General features: G+C 41.9%; 1 protein-coding gene across 8 annotated transcripts in view; it reads right to left on the bottom strand.

Moving 5' to 3' along the window:
* The window catches only part of LOC147581148 (uncharacterized), a 116,552-nt gene that overhangs the window by 57,733 nt on the left and 44,433 nt on the right, over positions 1-14,386 (bottom strand). Inside the window, exon 2 of one of the 8 annotated variants that reach the window (XM_086707616.1) lies at positions 7,205-7,293. The exons of the other annotated variants lie outside the window; for them this stretch is intronic. Within the exon in view, the coding sequence (XP_086563742.1) occupies positions 7,205-7,293 (89 nt within the window). The remainder of the gene's footprint in view (positions 1-7,204; positions 7,294-14,386) is intronic. 8 annotated transcript variants of the gene reach the window in all.

Here is a 14,386-nt window from a genome sequence, read left to right as displayed (position 1 = left end):
AAATAAAAATAAAAAAGGTGTTGCTAAACATTGACCTGTTTAGGGCGTCAGAAAGGAAGATGGAACATAAGATTTCCTGGATGCCTACTGTGCTCCAGACCTTACACTAGGTACATCTGATTTATTCCCTCACCACACTACTGCAAGGGTGATACTATTATCCCCAATCTCTAGATGAGGAACTGAGGTGGAACCAAGGCTCAGAGAAGATAGGGACCTGCTCAAGGGCACCTGACTAGTAAGCGGCAGAGCAAGACATAGAGCATTTATCAGAAACATGACAACCACTTTCGTTTTCTCTTTGCCCCTGTCAGCAGTTTCCTAGGCATTAGACCAATGTGTGTGTCTTGAGCCAACAACTTCTGAATTAGGGGGTACTAGATTTTCATGATGGATTTCTGCGGCAGCTTACAGCTACTGGGGTCTCAGTAGCTTTTCTTCTCATCAGTGAGGTGAGGACCTACACACCAGGGACAGGCTGATGTCAGAGGAAGAGCAGCGTCTGTGCCCATTGGTGCCCCCCATTAGTAACTAGGTGCGATCGCTCCCTCCTCATTTTACTTCTTTTTTTTTTTTTAATGTTTATTTATTTTTGAGAGAGAGAGAGAGAGAGCACTTACTAGAGAGGAGGGGCACAGAGAGAGGGAGAGAGAGAATCCCAAGCAGGCTCCGTGCTGTCAGTGCAGAGCCCAGCATGGGGCTCAAACTCACGAACCATGAGATCATGACCTGAACCGAAATCAAGAGTCTGATGCTTAAGTGACTGAGTCACCCAGGCATCCCCGCATTTTACTTCTTTGATGGCACTTACACTGCTCTGCTTTGTTTGATAAAAATATACGTATTCATCATATTCTAAACCCCTTACGAGTATAACTGCCCCTCCTACCTGATGTCAGATAGAATTCCACTGATAGGGTGTAACAGCCCCTGCATCCAACCACCAGACAATGTTGGAGTGGGAAAAGATCAGCCAGTCCAACTTCCTAATGCTACTAATCAGGAAAGTGAAGCCTAGCACGGATATGTGATGTGGCCAAGGTCACAGAATTGAAACCAGAGCCCTGGCTTTTTAGTTGCTTAGTTTTCCAGTATACCACACTACCTTCCTTGTCTTTAAGCAGAAGTACAATGTGAATGGAATGTGCTTTAAGAGAAAAGCTATCTGGGGGCACCTGGGTGGCTTAGTTAGGTAAGCATCCGACTTTGCTCTGGTCATGATCTCACAGTTTGTGGGTTCATGCCTCTCATCATGCTCTGTGCTGACAGCTTGGAGCTTGGAGCCTGCTTTAGATTCTGTGTCTCCCTCTCTCTCTCTGCCCCTCCCCCACTCACAATCTCTCTCTCTCTCTCTCTCTCTCTCTCTCTCTCAAGAAATAAATAAACATTAGAAAAAAATTTAAAGAAAAAAGCTATCTGGCAAAAGTTGTGTAGGCAGCACAGGGTCCTGCAGAGACTGCAGTGGGGACAGGATAGCAATAGTTCAGGAAATAAATAGCAATCATTTAACTAGGTTGGTGGCAGCAGAAATGGAAAAAGGGGGGCAAATGCGAGAAACGTCATGATACGGATTTGCTAGGACTCATAACCGATTTGGGGGATAAGTTCACGGGGTGACAAAAGGAAAGTCAAAGTTGAGGCAAGAACAAGTGTGGCGTAGGGGTTAAGTCGATCTGCTTTCAAATCCCAGATCCCATATGCTTGTTGTTTGACCCTCCATTCATTCAATAAATATTGATTGAACACCAGTGTGGGCCAGGCGTTGTTCTAGGCACTTGGGCTATATCAGGGAATAAAATGGACAAAGATCCTGAAGCGTATATTCTAGTTATACCTTAACCTTGCTAAGCCTTAGTGTCCTCATACATAAAGTAGATAGAATAGTAGCCATTCATATGGTCGTCGTGAGGATTAAGTACCCAACAAACATTAGGGATCATTATGCCCAAGTTTTGAGTAACTATGGTAAAAGTGATATCGAAGAAATTGTGAAATCGGAAACATAAGAGGGTCTTGAGGCAAGATTCAGCGTGGGCATATCAAGTTACAGTCCTATATCATCCCATCCCATCACGTATGTTTCTGACCCAGGATTGCTACAGAGTTTGGTCTGTGTATGTGCCTTGGGAGATGGTGATTTGAATTTGCCTATATTTAAATAAAAGAAAAGATGTCCTTTAAATAAAAGAAGTTCATACTGTAACCAAAAATCCCAGATTCTCTAGTTTGATGTGTGCTAGGTAGGAGTAGTGGCCTCTGTGGAAGGACACTCGTTCTGTGCTGCTGGGTCTGGGCTCCGTCTTGATATGCAAGAGCCCTGGGGCAATTGGGAATAAGGTGGGCTATGGCTGGCCAGCCGGCAAAGATGAATCCCCAGCCATTCTCTGAAAAGAACTGTGGCACTCTGCTGTTGGAGCTTAAGAATGCACAACAAGCAATCTCCACGGGGGCAGAGGAAAGAGCAGTTCAAATCTCGAGGCTGAAAGAAGACGACTGGACAGAAAACCAACACTGTTTGATGCCAGTACGTAGGTCATCAGGAGAGAGAGATTTTGGGGTGTCCACCAACTCAGTACAGGTGCAGATGGGAAAGGAACCTAAATAGCCAACAGGGTCTAAGAACACCCAGATTAATAGGAGCTACATGTCTAGCCACCAGGGGTTCTCAAAGTGTGGTCCCCAGACCAGCAGCATCAGCATCACCTGGGAACTTGTTAGAGATGCAGATTCTTAGGTCCTATTTCAGAATCTCTTGGGGTACAGACCAGTAATCTGTGTTTTCACCAGCATCCAGATGATTCTCTGATATTAAAGCGTGACAGCTACTGAGACACATTATTGAGCTATGAAATATCTTCCTAGCTGGGTGTCTCCGGCCTCCGTTGCCCACCTTCCAAAATGTATCTCTTTTGATTGCCTCTGTGTTTACATATTTCCAGTTGGGTTTTTTGTTGTTGTTGTTGTTGTTGTTGTTGTTCTTTTTTTTTTTTTAATGCACAAGGTTTTTTGTTTTTTTTGTGTTTTTGTTTTTGTTTTTCTATACAAGGTGCTGTGAGGTAAAGAAAAGATAAATACCGAGTTCCCACTAGGGCTCGAGTCAGTAAAGACCCTAAACTTTATCCTCTCACTCAAAATCTGACAAGAAGGTTGCATAGAGATATTTATCCCTATAGAACTGTCCACTTACTTTCATGTTCATAAGTAAGGTACTTCTGATTTTTTAGTCTTCTCTGTAGGACTGTGAACAGGATCAAATTGGGCCTTAAAACTAGGTGAATTAAAGGAGTCATGGATAATAAAGATAAAAATAGCAGCTATGATTGAACACTTACTACATCATAGGCACTGTGCTATATTTTACATGACTTACTTAATTCTCTAACCACCCTACATTAAACATTTTTTAAGTTCATTTATTTACTTTTTAGTAATCTCTACACCCAACGTGGGGTTTGAACTCACCACCCTGAGATCAAGAGTCACATGCTCTACCAACTAAGCCAGCCATGTGCCCCTACATTAAACTCTTTTTTTTAAATGTTTATTTATTTTTGAGAGAGAGAGAAAGAGAGAGAGAGTGAGGGAGGGGCAGAGACAGAGAGAGGGACAGAGGATCTGAAGTGGGTTCTGCGTTGACAGCAGTGAGCCCAATGTGGGGCTCAAACTCACAAACTGTGAGATCATGACCTGAACCCAAGTCAGACACTCAACTGACTGAGCCACCCAGGTGCCCCTACATTAAACTCTTATTAATAAATCTTACCATTAAGAACACAGAGGCTCAGACAGGTGAAGTATATCATCCAAGGTCAAATACCATGATGCGGCATGTCTTGTAGAGTGAACCCAAGCAATTTGACTCCAGAGCCAAAGTTTTAATCATTATGCCATTGGTCCATAACATTAGACTCAAAAGATGTTGCTTTTGAAAAATATTTTCATGACTTCTTAAATAATCTAAAGTTGTCATCATCATCTTCATCTTCTTTTAAAGGTTTGGCTTCTAGAAAGTATTCTGAGTATAATGGCAAAACACTCAGTTTTCCTATGAGCTTATAAATTGAAGTGGTTCTTTGGGATAAACAAAAAATCTTTTCATCTAAAAATTTAATTGAGACCAATTCAGTGCCCTGGGAATTAGCTCCAATGTTTGGCTCAGGTTTCTGGCACTGAGCACTGGGCCTTGGCCTCAAGCCTGCATTGGGTCACCTTACAGCTGCACCTCAGGGCTATTTGCCAAGAACCTGGTCTCAAGGCAGCACTACTCTGTGGCTTAACACCAGAACACTGAGCCTCGATATCCAACCTGGCTGAAAGCAATTCACATGGTTGCAACTCTGTTTAACAAACAACCTACAGGAGTCATCTCGTGTAGCACTATAGCACCCTCTGACATTTCTGGGAGAAAAGAGGACTGATTTTCAGGAGTTTGTCTAGGAGCAGAGAAGGGCGTTTCTCAAAGTTTAATTTATAACCGGAAAGTTGTGGATTGATATAGCCATCACATAAAAGGGAAAACGTCTGTCACTTCCATTTGTAGCCAAGTTGGTAGCAGCTTTTTCAAAAAGGGAAAAAGATGATGGACCAGCTATCCTGGTTCAGGGACAAGAGAGATCAGGACTTGAAATGTGGTCTTCCCACTAACCAGGTAGGTTTAGGCAGATAAATTAATCTTATTATGCCTCAGTTTCCTCATATGTAAAATAAGGTTTGGGCTCATTAAATGAATTCTAAATATCAGCCCTAAAATTGTATTATATGTATGAATATATATTTATAGTTTTTCTAATTTGGTATAACCACGTGAAACATCCCTTTACTAGAGAAAATCTGAATTTCTAAAAATCTGAGGTTGACATTAAGATGGAACTTAACAAGAAATTGTAGATTTTTAGCTGTACAAGGCTATTTAGACAATGTACTCCAACTTGCTCATTTTATCTTCTCCCTTTCTGTCTCCTCTTTCCTTTCTTTCTTTTTCAACAAAAACTTTTTTTTTTTTCTAAATGTTTATTTATTTTTGAGAGACAGAGTGCAAGCAGGGGAGGAGCAGAGACAGAGGGAGACAGAGAATCTGAAGCAGGCTCCAGACTCTGAGCTATCAGCACAGAGCCTGATATGGGGCCCAATGTGGGGCTCGAACCCATGAGCTGTGAGATCATGACCTGAGCCAAAGTTGGATGCTTAACCGACTGAGCCACCCAGGCACCCACCAAGTCCTTAGTCTTAAAGAATTTCCAGTACAGTAGACACAGGAAGCAAGTTATCAACACACAATGAAGTAAGTACTATAACAGAGGTGAGCAGAAGGGACAAGGGCAAACAGAGGCTTAGTCTCAGGGTCGGGTAGGGGTGCGAGTCAGGCTAGGGTTCCTGGAGAAATGACATCTGAGCTGAGGGCAGGTGAAGGGGCCACTTTCTAGGCAGAAAAGCAGGCATAGGCCTTTGTGTATCATAGAGGGAACTCCAAAACGGTGGGGAGGATTGCCCAAGGCCATGCAACTGACCACTGGCAGAATTGGAGCTCAAGACCCTAACCTCCAAATTATAGGACTGGTTGAATGTCAATGACATGAATTAATAATTTTTGTGTCTGGGTTTTTTCCGCAAAGGTGGGACATTACAATGCCTGCCTTTGTTGCCATCAACTTAATTAAAATTCTGGGCTCTTCCTAGGCTCTCTAGGCTTCAGCTCTCCCCTGTCTGGCTCCAGTGTTGTCAGCAGTAACTCATCAACACAACCACATCACAGACTCATCAACTGAGAAGCACCACCACCGATCTTCTCTAGGGATGAGGCTCTTTCAGTGGCTGAGGGGTGTAGATGAATACAGCTCCTACTGTGACTGGTTTAGGAGACAAGTCTTAGTGATGGCTCAGTTAAAGAACACTTTAAGTCATGATGATTGTCTTCAGATATTTGAAAAGTTGTAGGAGGGATTAGATCTATGCTGTGTGGAGTGAAGTCGGGAAGAATAAGAATCAAATGAAGGTACAGGTACAGTTAAGTATATTTCCATAAATAAGAACTTGAGGTTGGCTGTACTAATAAGTTTTGGGTATCCCTACACCTAAGTATTTAAAATTTTTTTTAATGTTTGTTTATTTTTGAGAGAGAGAGAGAGAGAGAGACAGAGAATGAGCAGGGGAGGGGCAGAGAGAGAGGGAGACAGAATCTGAAACAGGCTCCAGGCTCTGAGCTGTCAGCACAGAGCCCAACGCGGGGCTTGAACCCACAAGCCGTGAGATTGTGACCTGAGCCGAAGTCTGACGCCCAACGGAATGAGCCACCCAGGTGCCCCTACACCTAAGTATTTAAAAAGAGGGCAGAATGACTACTTAACTGGGATGTTACTAAGGAGATATAAGAGTTTAATTATAGAGGCCTAATCAAATCCTTCCAGCTCAGAGCTTCTGTATTCTCACAGGTGGCCCAGGCCAACCGAGACCTAATTGTTCTAGTTTCCTATCTATTCTTCATAAAGTATTTATTCTCAGTTCTAGTTAATTCACATTATTTTTACATTTCTTTCTTAAATTTCTTTTTTATTAGATTTTTAAAAAGTTCATTTATTTATTTTGAGAGAGAGAGAGAGAGAGAGAACATGCATTCGGGAGGAGCAGACAGAATCCCAAGCAGGCTCCACACTGTCAGCATGGAGCCCGGTGTGGGGCTCCCCAGGCACCCCTCCTCTTACATTTCTAAACAAAGAAAAACTTATTGTGTGGTGTGATATTTAAGAAGGCAATTTAGGGGCGCCTGGGTGGCGCAGTCGGTTAAGCGTCCGAATTCAGCCAGGTCACGATCTCGCGGTCCGTGAGTTCGAGCCCCGCGTCAGGCTCTGGGCTGATGGCTCGGAGCCTGGAGCCTGTTTCCGATTCTGTGTCTCCCTCTCTCTCTGTCCCTCCCCCGTTCATGCTCTGTCTCTCTCTGTCCCAAAAATAAATAAAAACGTTGAAAAGAAAGAAAGGAAAAAAAAAAAAAAAAAGAAGGCAATTTAGTGGGAGGTTTTTTCCCCATAAAGCATAATATATTTACTGGTAGGCAGTGAAACTGCTATATTTAAGTGAGAAGATCGTTGGTCTGGAACATGCACGTACCACACCCACCTATCTGGTCTGTTCGTGGGCACTGACCTATTTCAGGTATACTTTGCCTGTGGACTTACACCCCGTTCACACTAGTGTCCATCCTCTTACATACCCAAAAGAAACTTTATAAAGTCTTCCTGTCCTTCCCTTTCTTTCACCTTTGTTTTTCTTTGTGGAAACTGTTCCAGTTCTCCATTTGGTCTAAAGATATGGAGAGAAGGGAGAGTCAGTGAAAATTGAAGATATTACTGGCAGTTCTGACAGGTGCAATTTAGATTTTGTTAACCCCAAATTACTTTCAGAGAACAGTGTAAAAGATGATTTATATTGCTTTGTAAGGCAGACTATTCTGTTGCCAACGTAGTAAAATAAAACATATAATTTGTTTTTACCTGCTTTCTACGCTCGTGCATGTAATGTGTTATAAATCAACTGTATTAAAAATATTTTGTTTTAAATTACTATTTGGATAATATATTGCCTGAGGTCTAAAATATGTATGTTTTAAAACTACATAATAGCTTTTTTCAAAAAGAGAGAAAGAATGCAAGCCCATTTTCTAAGTGTTCAAAATCAAACATTAAAAGGACCAGTCAAAATGAGCTGGCTCTTCCCTAAAAGCCATGGAACATAAATTACTTTAACATATTATGCAAAAGAACTTGTCCCACACTAGCTCCCATAGTCTACCTTAGAAGCTTATGCTCAACTACACTCTGAAAGAAAAAGAAGTTCTGTGGCTCCTGGTTATAACGGTTTATTATGCATTAAGTGCAATGCTAGCAGTGGCTCAGACAGTCCCCAAGCACTCTGTGCAAAGTTACAGGGACAGACCTCTGGTATAGCTGTTTACTGTGCATGGGATGAATAAACCTTTTCTCTCCAGGTAATCCTGTGGAGGACTTCCCCTCAAAGAGTCATGATCATCTGGCATCTGCATGCACAGGTACGACTGTAGCTTTATAGTAAACTGATATGGTAGCGCACTGAAAAAAGCACCACCAGAAATGACAAGCAGAGCTCGTGAGGGCAGCAGCAAGTGGCTATGTGTTGGCTGATGGACTTTGTTTTTTCCTTCTGTTGTTTTCCATGTGATAGAAATGTTTGTTTGTTTGTTTGTTTTTTACCGTAAAGAATGGTAACGGCAAGGGGACACCAGGCAAAGTCCCCTGAAATCACGGCAGGGACAGAGCCAGGCCTCAGGTGGGGCACTGGGAGGAAGAGGGCAGTGCACCATTTTGAAAGGACAACTGGGGGCGGAGGATGGGACCGTCTGCAAAGCAGGGGAGCAGATGACACAGAAGATTCTACAGCTGCTTGCTGCAGCTGCTCTAACAGCCTCCCCTGCTTCAGAGTAGAGGCAAATGTGTTTAGAAATGAAAGGCAAGAGGGGATAGGAAAAACGTACCTTCCATTTCTAACCAACTGTAATATATTCTTCACAAAGCTCACTTTGTTCTCATGAGGTGGTTATTTTTAGGATTCAAATATAGGCAAAATACTAACCAACAAACTCTATGTACTTCTTAGCTATAAGCACAATTGGGTACACCTAAATTACGTAGCAATTTCCAAGGACAAGCTTGTAGTTGGAGTTTTGAACAGTAGAAATGGTAGTAATGTAGTAATGTGATAGTTTATGGCCTTGCCCGACTGTTTCTACTCACAAAATGCTTTGACACATGTAGTTTTAATTTTCATATGCTTTAGGGCACATAATGGCTTTAAGCATTATTTCTTGTTTTAAACTCAATACAAATAAGGATAGTTGAGCCCCGCAAGATGATTTCCAAGAACTCTGGACCCTTTGGGCTATCCTAAGGACTGGCTGTGGTTGAAATCCTATCCTGAGGAAATAAACACAGGGACGGGAGGATAGGGCAGGCCAGCCCCATCCACCCCCATGTTTTCTTCAGGATCCACAGGCATCCTAAACCATAGAGTTTTCACCTTCTTGATAGCAGAGAGCATTTACAATCAAAAGAAGTTCCTCAAGAATGTCAGGGACTGAGAGAATTCACAAAAGAAAAGTAGGAGAGTTAACAGTAACTGCTTAGTAACTGGGCTGTTTTACAGATTAAAAAATAAAAGTCTTGGGGTGCTTGGGTGCCTCAGTCAGGTGACTTCGGCTCAGGTCATGATCTCATGGTTCATGGGTTCAAGCCCAGCATCAGGCTCTGCTCTGCGCTGACAGCTTAGAGCCTGGAGCCTCCTTCAGATTCTGTGTCTCCTTTTCTCTCTCAGCCACTCCCCAACTTGTGTGTGTGTGCGTGTGCACTCTCTCAAAAATAAACATTAAAAATAAATAAAAATCTTATAAATTTTAGTAAAGTCACACAGGAGGGTCAGAAGTCAAATAAAGGTCTGTGAGACACCAAAACTTCTTTCTGCAACCACAAGATGGCCAGGGGTGGGGGTTCTCAAAATTCTATAGAGCTCTTCCCTCATAGGGTTTATAAAATGCAGACAGAAAGTATGTCACCAATTCTAAAAGGTGACGCCATTCCTCAGCCTATCTGCCTTTGCAGGTAGGGTGCTGTCCTCTCAGCTCCAGTCAGGCACTTAGAACCATGCAAGCTCACTCCAGGTGTCCACAGTGAGGCCTGAGTCTAGGGAGGCCTAGGGCTCTATCAGCTGCCTGATACCCCAGCTCAACGAGGCATGACACAACTCCAGAATGGACAGCAGTCCTTGGAGTATGTTGTTGTGGTCTGAGCAGCCTCAAAGAAAACAAACATGTTACTAAAGCAAAGCACTTAGTTCTGTTGAGATGTGTTCCTATAAACATGTTAGGAAAAATGAGATAACTTCGATGCACAGATCAACTACCAGAATAATAATGCTGACCTCCAGCATGAAGTCATACTCAAGCTGGGCCCCTGTCTGAGCCTAAAATCTGTTCCATAAGTCCCTCAGATCTGTCTGTTCGAAGAGAGGATGTCTCTCCGTTGTTCCCACATGCTTCCCTCATTCTGGCTTCCCTGCCCCAGTTGCTGCCCTCAGGCTAAAACGCCTTCACATTGCCCCATCCAGCAAATCCTACCCCATCTCTCAAGGCCCTTATCAAATCCACCTTTTCTCTGTGGAGTTTGTTGTGATAACTCCTGGCAGCAGTGGCCTCTACAATCCTGAACAGCCATCACAGTATCTCCGCTGTTCATTTTCATATTTGATTATGTCCAGCTTAGAACGTGGCCTTGAGGGCTCTGTAAATTTTCATTAATTCATCTTTGGAAATCCTGCCAGTCGTCAAACTGTAATAGCATCTGTTGGCACACTAAAAGCAAGCACCACGGCAGCGTTTCTTAACCTCAAATCTATTCTTTTTCTTATTTTGGGTTTTTACCATATGTGAGCTGAGGAATGCTGTCCTTTGAGACACAACTAAATTGGCTCAAATCCCGTTCCTTTGTGCAGTGGGAGCCCAATGTTCCTTCCTGTTGGGGATTCTGGAAGGGGATGGGGATAGTTCATAATTTCTTTTCCTAGTCACTTCTGGCTCCAAGTTCTTGCCTTCTGTAGACTTAGTTCAGTGGCTGGAAGAGTGCATTGCTCTCTCTGAACCAAACCTCTCCAGATAGGAACTCAGCTCCTTTTTTTTTTGCTTCAGTAAAATGGGCTTAAAGCAGGAATGATGCCCACTTAGGAGAAAAACCAAAAGTGAGGCAGATGTGTGCTAGGTCTTCAAATATTAATACTTCATGCACATGCTATTTGCTTTTGAAGATTTAGAAGAAAAATACTTCGTATTAATTAACTGTTACACCAAGTAGATGGCAAGAATTTTCTTTGCCATTTTCTAAGTGACTCTGATTTATTACTGTGCCATAACAGAAGAATAAATGAAAGCTGCTTCATTATTTTTCGTATATAATAGCTTAGTAATTGCTAATTAAACATGTACAAACTTTTGAAGTTAATCATAATTTTACCTCAAATACGGATTACTGTGTTTTCTGTTTCTTTGTTCCAAATGGGATGCTTTTTGCTGAGAGGAGCAGTTGAATATAGTGGATGAGTCCAGACTCTGGCATCAGACTGTGTGGATTCAAATCCTGTCCTACGATTTACTTTATATGTGACTCTGGACCAACTACTTAACCTCTCAGTAACAAATAGGGATAAGAATAGTTCTACCCCATATGGATTACATGAACGTGTGTAAAGTGTTTTTACACAGTGTTTGACACACAGTAAACCGTATATAGGGGTTATTTTCTTTTTTATTTGGTATCACATGGTTTATGCTACAAATGCATCATTATTCGTATGTTGAAGACTTACCCCTCAGGATCTCAAAATGTAACTATATTTGGAGATAGGGCCTTTAACGAGGTAATTAAGTTAAAATGGGGTCATTAACCCAAAATGACTAGTGTTCTCATAAGAAGTGGAGATTAGGACACAAACAACACAGAGGGAGGGAAGACCATGAGAGGACACAGAAAGAAGACGGCCATCTGCAAGCCAAGGAGAGAGGCCTCAGAAGAAACCAAACCTGGCAACACCTTGATCTCAGACTTTCAGCCTCCAGAGCTGTGAGAAAATAATCTCCTGTTGTTTAAGTCACTCGGTCTTTGGTATTTTGTTAGGGCAGCCTTAACAAACTGATACATGCATCAAAAACAAATTTGTTCACAAAAAATTAAATATGGTGAGAAACTAATGGTCTGTCATTACAAGTGAAATTACAAAACCTCTATGAGATTTTGATTTTGGTGAGGCTGAAATATAAGTGGTTAAGAGCACTGGGTTCTAGTCATGGTTCGGTTACTTTCTGGCCACATACCTGTAGGCAAACAACTTAGAGACACATGTAAAGCCTTTCTGAGTTCCAGGACTTCATGGGTGTGTAAGAGTAAATAAGAGACTGTGTAGCACAATGCCTGGCAAGGGGTACCTGGGTGGCTCAGTTGGTTAGGCCTCCGACCTCGGCTCAGGTCATGATCTCACAGCTCGTGAGTTCAAGCCCCGCATGGGGCTCTGCGCTGACAGCTCACAGACTGGAGCTTGCTTCAGATTCTGTGTCTCCTTCTCTCTCTGCCCGTCCCCCACTTGCACTCTGTCTCTCTCTCAAAAATAAATAAATGTTAAAAAATATTAAAGAAAAGAAAAGGCTAAGTTTATAAATTCTATCTAGCTATTTAAATTCTCCTAATAGAGGTGGTATAGTAGGGGAACAGGGGAGACGTTTTCTCAGGACTTGACATTTTCTGCTTTGGCGGTGTGTGTGTGTTTAAACCAGATAAGATGGGTGCCTGGGTTTCCCAGTCGGTTAAGTGTCCAACTTCAGCTTAGGTCATTATCTCACGGTTCGTGAGTTCCAGCTCTGCGTCAGGCTCTGTGCTGACAGCTCAGAGCCTGGAGAGTGCTTCGGATTCTGTGTCTCCCGCTCTCTCTCTCTCTCTCTGCCCTCCCCTGCTCATACTCTGTCTCTCTCTATCTCAAAAATAAGAGAAAAAATTAAAATAAATTTTAAAACCAGATAAGAAAGCTGAGGCCCTTAGAAATTAAGTGATTTCTCCAAGGTTATAGAGAGTATGGTGGAGATGGGATTCATAGGCAGGTGTATCTGACCCCAAGACTTATTCTCTTTCCACTCTATCACATTACCTTTCCCATTTATTTTCTACAACCCTTAGGTTCTAGTATGCAGTCCACAATGCTCACCTAAATACATGCTTCCCAACATATTTTATTTGTGAGGGATCATGGGGCCAGAGCAAGAGGACATTACATATCCTTCTCAAAGGGTCTTCTCATATATAAAAGAAAAGCGAAAAAGAAAAAATAAATAAATAAAAACCAAGCTTCAGGTAGAAGTAATCGTAGCTTTGGTAACTCTACTGTTCTGTAATGGAAACAGCCATGGTATAATGGTCTCATAAGAATATGGCATAAGTGATTATGTTCTCACATTGCAGTGTCCTGATATGAACCAAGAGACTACGATTTCTAAAGGATTATAACTTGTGCTGCTATTGGACCTCCCCCAATGTCTAATTTTAGCACTGAACTTGCTCCAACACTACTTAGTCCTGGTTAAATAAGCAAAGGGTGTTCTTACTGAATGATAGCTCTTCATTTCATTTTATAACTTGTACACACCATCAGTCAGGAATCACACACCAGCTACCTACGGAGATACTTTTAAATACCAAAACAAGGTGTTTTTCCAACTAGTTTCTTTAACAAAGAAACAAACAAATGAAACAATGAATCATATAGCTTTTACTAAATTACCTCCCAGAAAATACTTGATACTGTAATGTGAGCAGTTAACTCACATATTTACTTTATTATTTTTTAAATTTAGATTCAAGTTGGCTAACATATAGTGTAGTATTTGTTTCAGGAGTAGAATTTAATGATTCATCACTTACATATAACCAGGGCTCATCCCAGCAAGTGCCCTCCTTAATGCCCATCGCCCATTTAGCCCATCCTCCCACCCACTTCCTCTCCATCAACCCTCAGTTCTCCTTATTTAAGAGTCTCTTATGGTTTGCCTCCCTGTGTGTGTGTGTGTGTGTGTGTGTGTTAAGCTTATTTATTTACTTTGAGAGACAGAGACAAAGTGAGCAGGTGGGGGTAGAGAGAAAGGGAGAGAGAGAATTCTAAGCAGGGTCCGTGCTGCTGACCTGATCAAGCCTGATGCGGGGCTTGATCTCATGAACCGTGAGATCATGACCTGAGCTGAAATCAAGATTGGTTGCTTAACAGGAAAGAATATCCAATGGAAAAAAGACAGTCTCTTCAGCAAATGGTGCTGAGAAAACCAGACAGCAACATGCAGAAGAATGAATCTGGACCATTTTCTTACACCATACACAAAAATAAACTCAAGATGGATGAAAGACCTAAATGTAAGACAGGAAGCCATCAAAATCCTACAGGGGAAAGCAGGCAAAAAACTCTTGACCTCTGCTGCAGCAACTTCTTACTCAATACATTTCCAGAGGCAAGAGAAACAAAAGCAAAAATGAACTATTGGGACCCCATCAAGATAAAAAGCTTCTGCACAGCAAAGGAAACAATCAGTAAAACTAAAAAGCAACTGACAGAATGGGAGAAGATATTTGCAAATAGCATATCAGATAAAGGGTTAGTATCCAAAATCTATAAAGAACTTATCAAACTCAACACCAAAAAAACATAATCCAGAGAAGAAATGGGCAAAAGACATGAATGGACACTTTTCCAAAGAAGACATCCAGATGGCTAACAGACACATGAAAAAATGCTCCACGTCACTCATCATCAGGGAAATACAAATCAAAACCACAATGAGATA

Source organism: Puma concolor, chromosome B2, assembly GCF_028749965.1.
Source record: "Puma concolor isolate L17-30 chromosome B2, mPumCon1.1.hap2, whole genome shotgun sequence".
In the NCBI taxonomy this organism is placed as follows: Eukaryota; Metazoa; Chordata; class Mammalia; order Carnivora; family Felidae; genus Puma; species Puma concolor.
Note: the sequence above shows the minus strand (reverse complement) of the source record. Positions and strands in the feature narration are given on the sequence as shown.